This window comes from Tiliqua scincoides, chromosome 1 (assembly GCF_035046505.1).
Source record: "Tiliqua scincoides isolate rTilSci1 chromosome 1, rTilSci1.hap2, whole genome shotgun sequence".
Lineage (NCBI taxonomy): Eukaryota > Metazoa > Chordata > Lepidosauria > Squamata > Scincidae > Tiliqua > Tiliqua scincoides.
Window position 1 is genome coordinate 106,908,742 of NC_089821.1, and position 16,477 is coordinate 106,925,218.

Sequence of the window (16,477 nt, forward strand, 5' to 3'; positions counted from 1 at the left end):
GTTAAACTATACAAGAGCATTCTTTGCCAATATTGCAAGGTAGTTTTTTAAAAAAAACATTTACTGTATATTTGATAAAACTAAAGTACAATGAATATATCTTTTCTGTACAAAATGTCATTGCATTACACAACAGAGGGCAGAAGGTAGGGAAAAAACAAACTCAAACAGAGGGCACAGGGTAGGGATAAACAAACTCAGCATAAAGATATAATACTGGCTCTTAATAAAAATTCTTCCACTGAAAAATGAATGACTTTCACAGGTATAGTAGAGAGGAGAAGTTGGCTTTTACTGCACACTGTTTGCTTGTCACAATGCCTGCCTGTTTGTACATCAAAGTACATTCTCCATCCAATGCAATGCATTTGATGTGTTAATCGTACAAGTTCTCAGTAATAACTGAACCCACATTGGCTCCTGCACCAATGTGTAAAGAGGAGAAGAAAGGGACACTTGCAGGGGACAGATGGTGAGTGGAAAGGAGAGCTGCTGATCTTTTCCTTACCGAATGCTTCAATTCTGCAACCCTTATTTCCTTGTAGGAATGAGATTGCTGAGGAAAAGTGGGAGGCTGGGAAAGAGTTAGGAATCCCATGTTTGACACTGAAGATGTAGCTAAAGAAAGCAAGTTCATGCTACAGGGCTAGGGCAAGCCTACCCCCCACCCCCTGTCAGAGATGCAATAACACAAACTGCTTTATGTATTCAAGGAAAATATCATTGAGATAATCTGGCTGAAGCTAAGCCCTTTGAAATCCTATTGATTTAAATGGGAGATGTCAAACATCTTCTTAAAGCAGTGGGACTTAAAATGCTTAACTTGGATTGGACCCATTGTTTAGGCATACAGCAAATGTACTTTTACCACCACATACAGTACATATATTGAAGCACTAGGGAGGTGAACCAATTCTGAGCTGGTAAATAGACATTACCACACAAAATATGAAACAATCCTAACATTATTGTTATAGAGTTGCATTCTAGTGCAGTGTTTCTCAACCAGTGGTACTCATACCACTGGTGAGACTTGAGGTGGTATCCGGTGGTACTTGCAGGACCCCCAGAACCCTGCTGCCTGGCAGTGAGACCAGAAATACAATGTGACAAGCAGTGGTAGGAGGCTTGGCTTGGCAGGCAGAGCTCCAGTGTGCACTTTTTATGTGCTCAGAAAAGCCCTCCTGTCTGCCCTGAGCCTCTTATAGGTATTTGTTGCATTGCAGCTGGTCTCCCAATCCAGAAGTAACTAGTGATGACATCATTGCCAGTTACTTCTGGTGGTACTTCCAATAGGTGGATGATGCAAAGTGGTACCTGAGAGGACAAATGTTGTAAAACACTGTTCTAAGCATGATGCCCCAGTCTGAGAAGCTCTGCCTTTTCCCCTTTAAAAGGGCAGGGGATGGCGGCAATGCAACCACAACAATTAGAGCAGCTCAAACTCTACACAAGAGTTTGAGAACTGCTGCACTAGTACTTTATAAATAAATAAATAAATAAATAAATAAATATTAAGAAACTTGAATGTACCTAATGATTCAACATCTTTCAGTGGGTCAACACCAGGCGACAAAATGAAAATTACTGGTGACGAAGGCCCAGTTTCTTGAAATAATTTTGCAAAGTCAGTTTTGCATTGTTTTGCATATTGGGTTCCAAGTTTCTCTTCAATAAAGTTCCTGCAATGAAGAATTGCAGATAATAATGCCCCAGGGGAAATTGCATCTCAGATGTAAACAAAAACAGTCTCAACATCACAGCATTTCATTCTATCTTGTTATTTACTAGAAGTTGAGCAGTGTACAGTACACACACATCTGCTCCTCAATGTATTTTAAGAGCTAGTCCATATAATCCAACCTGACAGCATAAGTCATTCGATCTGGTCTCAAGGCTCGCATCATAATTAGTTTCTGGAGGGAACTTTTTGTCTTCCATTCCTGTGGAAACTTCTCTTTCTCTGGACATTCCGACTCGACTACTTTTTTCCATCGTCTTGGGGATCTTTCGATATCCCTGTCCAAGCCACGAAATTCATCCATGAAGCTCATTGTCTAAATGGGAAATGATGGGAGAAGCATTCAGACTTTTCAGAATATTTTTGATGGAAAATTGTCCCTACTCTCAAAATATGCCTAACTTTTTTCCCCATATTTTGGGGCAGATCTTCCCAATGTAGTGGTTGCGTGGATCTGGTAGAGGGCTGGTACAGCCAGGAGGCCAGGTGAACTCTTTGTCTCTGGTGGCAGGCCAAGGGAGGTGGTAAAGTGGCAGAGGCACAGCCTTGTCTACCCACAACCTTCCCTGGCCTGCTGCCTGGCTGGCTGCTCCACACAGTTGTCTCACTCTAGTCATGTGAGCTTGGAGGATGCACAAGACAAGGATGGGGATGGGAGAGTTCATTGCCTCTTGTAAATTAGCTGGTGGAGAGAATGCTGGGAAGCAGGGAGGTTTTGCTCCCAACATTTTTCTTCTTGAGTCACCTTTCACAAAGTGGAGGCAGAGCAGCAGGCTCAGCACCTGTGACCCAACAAGTAAAAACAAAAAGTACCTTGCATTTCCACTCTGCTCCTTTCTTCTCAAGACCAGTCAGTGAGATAAGCAGCACACACCCCCCCGTTACAATACAAAGGGAAGCAGCTAGCAGCCGATTCGCTGATGAAGAGGGTGCTGTGTGCACTGCGGAGGGGTAGAATTTGGGGGCAGAATTGTATTGGGGTAGAATTTGGGGTGGGTTTGAGTGGCAGACTGCCTTGGTCTGCCCCTGACCCCGTACCTTAATAGCACTCCATGTAGAGTTGGAGAGGAATTCTAATGGGCTGTTGTAACTGTGATCAATAGGAAATCTCAGAAGGAAGTCCAGTTCATGAGCATCAATCTCCTTGTTCATAAGTAGAAGCTAACAATAAAAAAGATATTAAAATCTCACATAGTTGAAAAAGTCTGTTTAAAACAAATGTGAAGAGACTCCAAACATGCTGTCACAGGTCCAAGTTGCCCCATAGCGGCTGCTGGGACTTACCGTGGGGCAAGAGAATAAATGTTCCCTCCAGGAGCCAAAAATCCCCCTAAGAATGCAGCGGAAGCTGAGCTGGCAAAAGGGACTTTACAACCCAATCCCAAGCTGCCCAGAGGAGCAGTGATGCCAAAATGGCAACTGCTGCATCCTAAGGGCTTTGGATGCAGCTCCTCATTCATTCCCATCCCCTGGGGGAAGGCTCAAGCCCTGCAATGGAGCTACTCATGTCTGCGCCAGCTATTCAGCCAGCTCAGAATTGAGCAGCCCCATGTCAGGCCGGCAAGCCTGACACAGAGATCTGGATCTGTCAGCGCAGAGCTCCACTGGTCCCACCCTGCTCCATCCCCCTGGAACACCTCACCACCCACCCTGACTCACCTCTGTGCCACCCAGAGCTCAACCCTTGCTCTGGGTGGCATGCAACAGGCCTCTGGCTGGCACTGGCTCAGTCTTATGGCACTTTTGTGCCTTATGGCACTTTTGTGACACTCAGTACCGTCAGAGGGCCAGTGCTGGGCTTTGAGGATTAGGCTCTTAGGATCAGGTTAAAGCAATTTAAGGATCATCCAAAGGAACCACACTTTCTGATGGCTGTTATAAAGTCAAATTGGTCTCAAGTACATGCTCTTCATATGAACACAAGAAGCTGCTTTCAACTGAATTAGATCATTGTCCGACCTAGTTCAGTGTTATTTACTCTGATTGGCGTTTCAGTGTATTCTGTATGTCCAGATATCAGGAATGGAAATTAGGATCTTCTGCATGCAAAGCACGTGGCATAACAGCCTCCTCACCCCTAAAGCAACATCTGATCTGTATCTACTTTTGCAATGTACTCCGGAAAACGTTGAGGAGAGTCAAAGTTACCACTCAAATGTCAGCAATCAGAATAGCAAATAAATACAAGGCCATGATTGGTTGAGTGTCGACACCCATTGAAACAACTCAAGGAGGAGAAGACTGAACTCTAGTAAAGTTCATTATTCCCAGCAACCCAGACTACTGAAGGCACTTCTGAATAGGAAATGTTTCGCTTTTGAAATGTGCCAGATTACTTACAGCTTTAAAAAAAGAGAGAGAGAAAAAGAAAGGAAAAGGGAAAAAAAATGAAATTAACATTCACGGGTTGATTCTCTTGGGATCACCTTACAAGGGCTTTATGTCCTTCCTGCAAATTAGACCATTCAAAATACTGCTGCTTTCCTCTTAGCATTCACATTTCACATGACACAGGCCATTGGGTGGGTGGGGGAGGAAGGTGTGTTTGAGTGCATGGGCAAGGGAAATGATTAGAAAAGGCACTTCCTTAAAATGTTTAAGGCCATAGGGAAAGCCTGACTGGGAAAGAATATGCCACAAGCAGAAAATGTTCATATGTTCAAATATCTGAGCACGGGTGTCAAGTTTTTCTATATTCCATCTCCACATTACATAGGGTGATGTTGCAACAGCTATATTATCCCTGGTAGGCACATAACAGTGCTTTTTAAAAAAAGACACCCATGCTATTATCATGACTGCAACTAATCCATCTGAAGAAAGAGGAGGAAGGAGGAGGGGGAAGGTCAGGAAATGTATTCTGGTCTTATATTGTGATGTGTGGCTGACATTTGCTGGCTTCTCTTGCTGGCTTTGTTTTCTTTGGATGGAAATGAAACCCGCTAAAAAGCTCCAAAAGATTTGAGGTTACCATCTTTCTCTTTAGCTTCTAACACCTCCTTATGACAATACAGATTCATAGCTCAGTATAACAGGAGGGCGACACAATGTAGGCTCCTGGTAAGCTAGGAAGGAGCATTTTAAAAATAAATATATATATTTTTTCAACTTTGCTGCTCTTTCACCCTCATTTCTTCTTCATGCAACAGAAGTGCCATCTGTTCCTAACCTTAATATGCACATGTTTGATTTATATTCAGTGGTAGATAATAGAGAGAAAAAGATTATGGTATGATTCTAAAGGATCATATGTTGCATTAGTACACCTGCTGGTTGAAAGATATATAAAATGCAATAAAAGGATTGAGATCAGCTGCCTCTGAAGAATACGTGCAAGGGTGGAGAACAGGCCTAAATTAAAATTGGCATATAGCAATGGAGTTGTTAGAAAGACTGAGCAGCTCCCAAAACCTAAGGCAATCAAGCAGACATCACTTGCTAAGACAACCTGCAAGTGTTGGAGCAATGTTGCATTTACTCATCTATCCTTGTGTTGCGTAACCCTGGTAATGGGGACCAGAAAAAGGAAGGGCGGGGTGAGTTGTTACTTGCTTGACCAGGTGTCTGGAAGTTTCACTGCCTGTCTCCATACAGGCAGCCATGCATCTTCCTGAGCCACTCGGCTTCACCTGAGAGGCTCAGAGATGGGCAGAGCAGAGTAAGAGCTTTTTCTCTCTTATCCACTATTGGTCTATCAAGGGCAACTCAGTCCAGTGATCATCCAGTTGTTTTTTTTTTATCAACAAAGTTTATAAGGACAGAGTAAAACAGAGCTTGTACCTTGGACAAGCAGGGGTAGTTGTTTTGAAAACACTTATATGTGTACAGGCAAGATTTGCTGGGGAAGCTGCTTTTCTTTTAGTAAAATTCTTTGGTTAGATCCACAATGGTAGATTCACAACGTCTTGGTCTTCTGAATGCCCTCTTCCACTTCATCACTATGTCACTGTCTGTTGTCCTGTTCCCACCTGCTCTCTTTGCATTCAGTCCATCACTTCATGTGCCTTCTGTCCACTTTCTGTTTATGCCTCCTCCCTTTTTTAGAAGAGGGTTACCTCAGAATGCCAGATGCAAGGGATGGGACCAGGATGCAGGACTCTTGTTGTCTTGTGTGCTCCCTGAGACATCTGGTGAGCTACTGTGAGATACAGGAAGCTGGACTAGATAGGCCAATGGCCAGCAGCGCTATTCTTATGTTCTCTTTTCCCAGTTAAAACCTGATTTTTATCTTCTTTTTTTTATAATGCTTTATTTATTACAGATACAGGTAAGGAAAATTGGATAGACTTAGGGCTAGGACTACATAGGTTACACACGAGGGTGGTGGCCATCGATTACAACAAACATTAATCCAAACAAAATTAATAATCAATACAAAAATTATCATATTCTTTAACCCAACTGGTTAATACTTTAACATTCCATATTTTTCCTCTAACCTTATCTATCCCATCATAAAAAAACAGTTCAGACTTTTACTTATACACTCTTCTTACCACTAAACTAGTCTCTAAAATAAAATCTTTCTTATCTAATTCTTAATTTCTAATATGACATCTAAAAAAGAAGTCTCTGATTACAATGGTATTACCTCCTTCAATATCTCTTATAACATGTTATACATCATTTTCCATAACTATCCAATCAAAACAGGGTTCAAATTTTTACTTATAGACTCTTCTTACCACTAAACTAACCTCTAAAATACAATCTCTTATCTATTTCTTAATTTCTAATATCACATCTAAAAACAAATATCTCCAATTACAATAATATTATACTTCGCTTATCCACAAAACTTATATTCCAAAATTGCAGTTCCATCTAATTTATTTCATATATTTACTTTAATTTTCACGATAATTATATTCCAAATTCCCTTTTCATCCACTTTAATTTAATCTAATTAATAAAATATTATATCTTAATACCACTTAATTTCCGCAATATTTATATTTCAAATTTTCATTTACATCTATTTTAATTTAATATGTTTTTTTTTAAAAAAAATTCTATTTATTATTCAACCATTTTGCCCTTCTTCTTATTGTTTACTTTGTACTCTATCTTATTGGTGTTCCCTCTTAGTCCTCCTACTGGTTCTTCCACTTCTTCTTTTTCTTCTTAAGTCCCCCCCCCTCTGTTTTTCTTTCTTCTTTTTCATTCTGTTATTCTTGAATTCATAAATTCTTCCTCTTCTTGAGACAGCTTACTCTCTGAACATTTCGTCTTTTTTCTTCCTTAAGATTCTCAGTTATTATGACATCTGCATCTTCCATCTCGTGTCCCATTTCAAAATACTCCACTTCTTTAACTTCACCTGACATCTGATTCATTCTTTTTTCTTCTCTATTGTTTATAATCTGTTCCCGCGAGTTTACAAGGGAGGGGCTTATTTGCCCAATTTGTTCAGAGAGTTCTCTGACTTGTTGCTCCATTTCTCTTCTAAAATCCATCAGAAAGTCCACCAACAAGGCCTGGCTTTCACGATCATCTTTTAGATTTTCAAAAGCCATTTTTATCAACACCAACTTGAGCCACTTCCTGCAGGGCTACTTTCTAATTTTGTATCCAGGGCTACTTTCCAAATTTTTATATCAAAAAAAAATCAATCAAATCCACAGTCAAATTAGGTTAGTATGCCTTTAAATGACCAAAAAAAGAAAAAAAAAAATTCAAGCCTCTTGCTGAGAAACCAAAACCGAAAGTAGCAGAGTCCAGGCTTAAATAAAGGCTTTTTGCTGGGAAAATGAAGGTAGACTTTATTTCCTTCGTTGAAGATTACTTATTTATTTCTCTTCCGTACATACCATTAAAAAAAATATAATCGAAACCTGATTTTTATCATAAAGTCTATTCCCCATTCATGATCTTGAATCTAGTAGCAGCCTCTACTTGGCTTATATGCAGAAGAACGAGGGAGTGGAGCTGCAGAGCAAACCCAGGAACAAAGGAATATACTGGAAGCATTTCCACTGCATATAACAAACTACATCCTTGTGGACTTGTGATGGTCATCTGGAGACGGGTTCCTGAGCCCAACAATCCCTCTCTTCCCCTCTCCTCAATTCACTTTAATCTAGAATAGAACCAGCATAATCAAGTCAGGATGGTGTAAGGTTTGGGAACTGGAGTTAGACCCGGACAATCCAGGTTCAAATCCCTGCTCAACCATGAAACTTCCTGGGTGACTTTAGGCCTGTCATTATCTCTCAGCCTCACTTACCTCACAGGGTTGTTGTAAGGACAAAGGAAGGGAGGAATTGTGAACATCACACTGAGCTCCTTGAAGGAAGGGCAGTATAAAAAGGTGAACAATAAAGTAAATAATTGCAGCTGCCACCAGACAGAGAAGGCCGCCTTAGAGATCCTCCTTCCCAGTTGCATGGCAGAAGCCCAGGTTCCCCCCAAAATTGATGCAATAGCATAGGACAGGAGGTCACAGAGTCAAAGTGACATGCTGAGTCAACCAGGCAGGCAGGTCAAAGATCAAAATAGATAAGGACCTTTATCAAAAGAGGGGTAGCAGGTGAAAAGGGATGAAAGGAAATTACATGCAGGCTTAGCCCATTTTAAGATAGGGTGGGGGGAAATCCATAGATTTTCACCAGAATAACAGTGAGATGTGGACAGGAAAAAAAAATGCTTAGAAAATTAGTTTTTGATTCAATGTGGAAAATGGATCATTTTGCATGGATTATTTTGTAGCGTCAAATTCAGAAAAGAGTAAAAGCTAAACAAGCCTCTGCTTTTCTGAGGCTAGAATCAGACAATAGTTTTTTTAAGAGTGTTGAAAATGGCCTGAGAGAGACATTGCTTCCAGTTGCATACACACATATTTATTTTGTTCCATTTCCACCTCTGGTGAAGCATGTGTCATAGATTTTTTAAAAACACTACAAAAATCTGCTTTATAGTGCTGCAGAAGTGTACACACCTGAGCAGCAATCCCTCTTTCAAGCTATCTTCAAGTCTCTGAAAGAGCTATTTTATCTTCAACTTGAAGCACCTCAATATTCCTGCCGTTTCTATTTGGAGAAGCTGGAAACAGAGACTTCAGATGAGCAATAAAATAACATTTCTGCAAAAATCTATATTGTGGAGAGTCTGTAGATCTTTTTTTTTGGGGGGGGGGTATCATTTTAAAGCTGAACAGCATGACTATATATGCATGCACTTCTCCTTGGGTATGAACTGAATTTTGTGCCCCATTTCAATTTGAATCTGAATTAAACCAAGGATTCATAAATGTGCCACGTGGATCTCTTTTTCAGTGAACCATGTATTTGGTTTTATTTGCCTAAACATTCTTGTTATGACTTCCCAGTTTAAATAATTTCTGAAAAACTGTGAAAAACCTGATGCAGCTGAAAAGACAGTAAAGAGCACAGAGCAGTCATGGTCTGGTTGTTAGTAAAAAGAGAGATTGGTGGGTGGGAAGCCTTTTCACATCACCACATTGGGCAGCCCATTCCTAAGCTGTGCTGGTGCCTTGGGGCCTTATGGCCTATGCTGCATCCAATGCAGCTCAGGAGGCAGATGGAAGTCTCCTAGGCTAGGGGAACGGGACCTATTTCCCCTTACCCCAGTAAAGCCCCAGTCATCCCTATGGGGTTTCTCAGATCCACACCAGCTACTTAGCTGGTGCAAATTCGGGAAATTCAGTGTAGTGCCACAGAGGCCAAGAAGGGGTGGGTATGGTGGATGCCTACTCTGCTGATCCCACCCCCCAGGCCCTAGCCACCCCTTGTTCTGCCCTTTACCCACCCAGAAATGCTCCTCCCCACTTCCTCACCACCCTCCCCATGCCCCTGGGCCATACAGAGCAACTTTCCTTATGCTGCCCAGCCGATCATCAGGATTCAGTGTTGGCGGGGCAGCACAGACCATTCCACCAGTGCTGCTTACTCCCAAGGTGTCACGAATGTGCTTTAGGGCATGTTCACAACACCTTCAGCCACCGCAGCAGTTAGAGGAAGAAGTTAGGACTGTGCCATTAGGGGCATCACTGATTAACTTGCAAGCTTTGAGTGCCTTAGTAGAATTGATCAAATGAGCTCTCAGGTAAAACCAGATCATGCAACCACCAAAAACAAAAGTATCTCTGCATCTCTCCCTTTTTCTCTCTAAAGCAATTGATCTTGCAAGAGAACCTTTGGCAAGACATGAAGCCCAATCAATTATACAAAAAGGGAATGTATAAAAGACAAAGGTCTCCATCCAATAGAGATATCTTTAAGCCTGGGGTTCTCAAATTTTATGTTACTGCAACCCTCCAAATATACAAATTTATGCGACGCTCCCTCATTTTACAGCTAGTCGTGACCCACACTTGGAGAACCCCTGGAGTAAAACAATTGATTCATCTGGCTCAGTATTGCCTGTGTTTATGGGCAGTGGATTTCCAAGCTCTCAAATAGAGGACGGGGGCTTCAATCCTATCCACACTTACCGGGGAGTAAGTCCCATTGACTATAATGGGGCTTACTTCTGAGTAAACATGCATTGGATTGGGCTCTCAGTTTCTTCCCAGCCCAACCTGGAAATTCCAGGGACAGAAACCCAGTTCTTCAGAGCTTTAGGGGTTGCAACGCACACTTTGTGACCCTGCTTTCAGCCCATTGAGCCACATCATTAGAGATGTTAAAAGACAGTACTAAATCCTGCAAAACCTAGAAGCCGTTGCACAACAAAAAAACAAATGAATTTGGTTACACAATGGTCAAATGTGGCTTGACCCCTTTCAAGTCTCTGAAAAACGACTGCTAGCATACCTGGAAAGCTAATTGGGCAGTTACAGTCAGCTTGTCTCTCTCAAACAAGCCACGACTGATATAAATAAAAGTAGAGTATGTCACACTGTCGATCAGGCTGTTGACCCTCTCCTTCACGTTGCTGGAAGGTTCTGCTTGCTGCACTGCTTTGTGAAATACAACATTAAATGCCTGTGTGAGGAGATGGACAAGCATGTAAGCCAATAGTGAAGCTAGATTAAAACAGCTGCACACAAATGTATTGATTTCTTCCTGAACTGTAACCTTGAGTGAGAACTGATACATTGGATTGATTTTCTTCAGCTCATCCATTAGGAAGTAGAGCAGGGAGGCTCTTGCTGCTACTGGGCGATAGTGCTCATGAACCTCGTTGATCTTCACTTCATTGACTTTTGCTTCCATAACCTGCAACATACCAGAGGTAAAATAGCTTCATGCTATGCAGTAAGCCAGAGGGTTAGTACCATGGTAAGTACTACAGGTACCACAATGCAACATGATAAGCAGCTCTTCCCACTAGCCATCAGAGCTATTCCAGGCAACAACAGCAACATTCAGGCACTCACCGAAACAAATGATAAGTGCCTGTGCATTGCCATCTATGCCCAGAATTGCTCCAACTGTAAGTGGGAGAAGCCACATGGCGCATTGCGGTTCCTGGAGTGTTAAAATGTGTTGCCCCCTTCTGGCTATGCTACTGATGCTATGAACTGGTCTCAGACCAAAAAATACCTACACCAAAGCATGCCATATTGACTAGGAGATAAATGCTGCAATCCTCTAACACTTTCCTTGGAGTAAGCCTCAATGAGACTAAGGGCACAATCCTAACCAGGTCTACTCAGAAGTAAGTCCTATTTTGTTCAATGGGGGCTTACTCTCAGGGAAGTGTGTTTAGGACTGCAGCTTTATTTCAGAGTAGACATGTATAGGATTAGCTGAACAAGTATAACAACAAATGGAGAGGGGATAACACTATGCAGTCAATTCTGGACTGTTCAGTACAGATGTGGAGTGTTTCCATTAAACTCATTTGGATCCAGTCCTCCTTGGACTGAGACCTTATTAAATGACTGTAGGAGGAAGAGAGAAAAAGAAATAAGAAAAGAAGCATTTTCCCAAGAAGCGTTTGAGACTGGAGATGAAAGAATTATTTGGCTATGACCAGAACAAATACAAGTGTTTGTGGAGGGTGAGGCATCTGGAAACATGACTATACTCTTAACCATTTAATAGCTTGGGATAAACTTGTGGGGATGGAGTCAATGGTCTTCTCAATTATAAAACTGCCATCAAGTATATAGGAGAAAAAATAAGCTGGTACAATGGTTCCCAAACTTTTTAGCACTAGGACCCAGTTTTACAAACAGGACCCACTGTTCATTGAATTGGCACCATTCTGGTTGCCTTGCTTTCCCCTTCACATGGCCTTCAATTAGAGCCAAGCCATTTATTCACCTACTCATGAGTAAAAGCACACATGTGGCTGTTCCACTTTCCATAGGGCTCAATACAATTTGTTTGTCAGCCGGGGAGGGGGACCTCCTTTTTGAGTGTTTTTTGGGCTCTGCATTCATCAGGAGCATGCTGGTGGCATTGTATTCCCTTCACCCCTCCTGCGGGGGGGGGGGTGCTTCCCTGGGCTACAGAAAGCCTTAAAAGGCATTAAAACGTCATTCTTTCAGCTCTATGAGCCACAATGAAGCCTGCAGAGGTAGCGGGCGGACACATGCTGTCACTGCAGGTTTCGGAAAACGCTTTCTGCGGACTTCAGAAAACCCTCCAGAGCACAGCTCTGGTCCCCCTCAGTGGTTCAGGTGAGGCAGAGTCTGGCCCAACATGAGTCCAGGGGACCCATGTTGAACTAGATCCACAGATGTAAAATCCGCGGATAATCAGACTCCACCTGTGTAGGACACTGTTATACCTAGTGCTATCAGCCTGTCACTTTTAATAGGCAAATTTATTGCTAGTATTGTATGACATTATTAAGGAAACGCAAGATACATACAGTAATTGAAAGTGGTAACCAGCTCTGAAAAAAAAAAGCAGTGATTGCTAACTGGCTTGCTACTATTCTGCATTCTGACTGAACCAAATATTCACTGATGTGCATCAGAATGGCAGAAATTAATATCAAGTCACGGTATTCGAAATGTACGTTTATTGCATTTCGTGTTCATTTGCAGCACCTCATTTTGTAGCGCTGGTTGTCATCTTATTGCTGTCAGGACTGACAGTTCACCTCAGAACAAGACACTTAAGTCATCCAATTTGCCTGTATATCAGGAGGATAATCCTTCCCATTTCTCACCTGGTCTAATTTACCACTTGTTTATAGTCTAGCAACATACTGAACATGCAACTTTAGGATAAAGTACGGTGTCTTCATTATAACCTTTTTTTAAAAAAAGGCCTTACATTCATGAGAAATAATGGTAGGTGCCAGTGTTATGTTTTATTTTAAATTCGTACCTAGCAGTGTAAAAAGACACATACAGAGAATCTGAATTCGCATATAAAGGGAACATGAACAGCAACCCTTCACTCCACTACCCTTTTGTTTTATTAACCCTTCTTCTGACTGTATGCAAATATTTCACTCTGCCAAGCTGATTCATTTCTAAACAACCACAGAAAAAAACTTGCATGGAGACTCTGCTACACAGGATTATGGTATCTTACACAATAAAACAACCATGCCAGATCACTATTTTTATCAAATCAGAAAACACTAAGGATTACTTAATAGTCACAATGAATAAGAGACAGCTTTGTTTTAGATAGTCAGTCATTAGTAATTTCTGCACCGGTCTTTTGACTATTTATAGCAGACCACCATCTCGTCTGATTTATAATTTTACCTTAATTTCTATTTCTGCTGCTGTGTGTTTTGTTGTTTCCAGCCTCTCAACCAGAAGGGTATCCCCAAGGAAATTACTCTCGGCAGCTGAAAGGCGTGTCAGTAATTCATCTTCAAGCATTTTCAACTCAATTTTAAAATAATTTTGCTGCTTTGTGAGTTCAGACTGAAATGAAAATGGTATGGTTGCAAACCTATAATTCAAGCGCCATTAATATAGGAAGTACGCATCACTGAACTTCAAAACTTGCTGATCTCCCAAGACTTTTATTATAACCTTCCATTTTAGTGTTTAGTAATTAAGCAATGGATTAATAAGAAAAAATGGTGAAAGGTGTAGCTAAATTTCCACTATAGAACCTTCTCCACCCCAATAACTGTGAAGCCGAACATCCAGATTTATGTCTACTGGTTTTACATAATTATTTCTTGCCGCAGCTATGGTGTCTTCTATAGAAGCAAATGCAGATTGAATGAGAAAAGGAGATGTAAAAACCACAAAAGCTTTATTTTTAAAGCAACAAAGGGAAATTCAGGGGTGGTGATGGCAGAACACTTCAAGTATTTGCCAGGCATGTGATGCAAATAAACAGAGCTATCAATTTTGCGCTGGAACACTCAAGATGCCTGAACTTCAGTCAAGGTAATACAATCCCCCCCCCCTTTGAAAGCACATGCAACTTGACCAAGGACATTGGCAAGCATATAAAAACTCACACACCTTGAAGTGTTCTAAGTCTGGTCTTTCCATGCTGACAACATCTGCCAACAGTTGGTCTTCTAAACCATCCCGTGTAACAGTGAAATTAATTAAAGTTGTCTGTGCCTGGATTTCTGGTTTATAGTGGGGATTGGCAAGTTTGGTATGGAGGATGAGCTGAAATTTGGGGTGAAATTTACATTCCTTATCTCCTACTCTTATGTACCTGCAAAAGGAAAAATAATGTGGAGACAATATTTTCAAATTTTAAAACTTTTATGCAGGAGGGGAGGGGTCTCAGGGTCCAATCCTATCCAACTTTCCAGCACTGATGCAGGTGCAACACAGACCTGAGTAAGGCAACAAAAGCTCCCTTACCTTGACGAGCCCTTCATGACTACCACTCCCCACAGCAGGAAGCACCTCACACCCCATTGGCACAGCTGCATTAACATTGGAAAGTTGTATGGGGCTGGGCAGGACTGCAATTAAGGGTGGCATCAGGGTCATCAATGGGCAGTTGCTGAAATCCCAGGGCTCTCCAAAGGGCCTATAGATCTCTGAGAGCACATCTGATCACTTCAACCACACCATAGCCTTGGTGTTGTCGTGGCAATGCCAGTCTGTTGCGGTCTACCTTGGTAGGTGGGACCATGGAAGGCAGTTTGCTGAGGGCCTATTGAAGCCCAAAGATGACACTGACTGCCATAATGTGCTTGTCAGAATTGCATTTTTGCAGGGGGAAAAGCAGGGAGAAGAAGGACAATGACAGAAAGCAGAAGAAATTTGCAAGTTATCCCATCTGCAGTTAATTAAGGGGGGGATGACTACAGAATTTGTTCCAACTGAAACAATAAAGATTTCAGCATTCATTCAAATTCAAAATTACAACAACCGAAATGTAATAACTCACAACAGGCCACAAAATCCCATGTTGAAATCAAATGCTCCCAAGGGAGCAAAACATTAAAGATACCTTTTCTCATTTCAAGCCAGTGCTTAACAGTGGATCAATACTCAGCGTAAAGAAGGCTCAGCTAGTGCAAACATGCCACTCAGAGAAGATGGACCCAGCTGGCAACCAAACTCACAAACAAGATTTGAACTTAGGTGGGAAATTAAGGCTACAAAGTGAGACATATTAGAAGGCTTATCTGTGGAATTGTGGGCAACTATGCTGGCTCAGACAAACTTTGCTTCTTGGTTTAGTCATCTTCCCTTAGACATTTTCACAGCTCCAGTAACTGTCCCTAAGTTCTCTAGGGCTAGAAAACTAGTCCTGTGGCTGGAATTCTTCCCCAGGATAAGCATGGAAAAAAGAGGCAAAGAAACACTAAATATTTGTTTGAATGATTATTTTCTTGTCCAGACAGTAAGAGCACATTCCAGCCCAAGTTAAGCATATTTTAAATCCCATTGATTAATTATATACTTAACCTTCTTCCATTGAAATCAAATCAGTGGAACAAGGGGTGTGTTGCCTGGCTGGAATAAGTGTTACAGACCAATCTTAACATCTGATTTAGAGCAGTGGGACATTCTCCCACTGTCATAAATTTGCTGTGTGCCATTGGCAGCCACAACAAAGAAGTAGAGTAGAGGGCCTGCTGTCTTGGCTGGCAACCTACACTGGTGTTGGTATGCTGGCATGGAGGGGGGAGGGGGAGTAATGGGGCATGTTGGGGGAGGAACCAGAGAAGGAAAGGGTTGGCAGGGGATGGATCTAGCAGCAGTTGAGCATGCAGGATCTTATCCCTGTTTCAAAACCTTCCCACTCCTTTTCTCTTCTTGGACATATGCCACCAAAATGGCTGGCATATATCCGAGGAGACCCACAGGTAGGGCTCCTGAGAGGAATTTTATCAGTGCTACTGTAGCAGGCCAGTTTCTTCCGAGATTTGACACTGTGTAAAGGAGTGTCATGTATGCATTCCTGAGCCCAGCAAATATGGCTTGCCAGTAGCTGCAGTAGCTGCAGCTGCACACTTGTGGTAGTGACCCCAGCATTCCATGCGGGCAACAAGTCTGATTAGATAGGAAAATGTAAGATCCCAGGAAATTTCTAGGCCTCCTCCTTTGGCTCCTGGGCCTGGGTACAAATTACCCCCTTTACCCCCCTCTCCTAGGCACTGCCCATAGGCAGCCTGTAGGCTTATGCAAAGGAAAGATAAAATACTTTTTATTTTGCTTCCATTAGTCTTCATGTTGCCCCCTTACCATAGCATGCAGTGTGCACCTTTTCAGTGTGGCTGCATGCTATAGTACGGTGGTGGAGGGACAGGATTGGTTCCTTAGGGTGCAATCCAAACCCCTGGTGGAGCAGGCAAGCCAGGAGGCTTGCGCTGCATCCAATGCAGGTTTCTGGCCAGCAGCAGCTCAGCCAGTGGCAAGGGGAAACT

At 42.0% G+C, this 16,477-nt stretch overlaps 1 protein-coding gene across 1 annotated transcript in view; it reads right to left on the reverse strand.

The window, feature by feature from the left end:
• The window catches only part of LOC136645409 (dynein axonemal heavy chain 11-like), a 264,485-nt gene that overhangs the window by 23,285 nt on the left and 224,723 nt on the right, over positions 1 to 16,477 (reverse strand). The window contains 7 exon segments of the mRNA XM_066621643.1: positions 1,534 to 1,682; positions 1,864 to 2,057; positions 2,780 to 2,902; positions 10,516 to 10,686; positions 10,780 to 10,920; positions 13,380 to 13,544; positions 14,100 to 14,304. Of these exon segments, the coding sequence (XP_066477740.1) occupies positions 1,534 to 1,682; positions 1,864 to 2,057; positions 2,780 to 2,902; positions 10,516 to 10,686; positions 10,780 to 10,920; positions 13,380 to 13,544; positions 14,100 to 14,304 (1,148 nt within the window).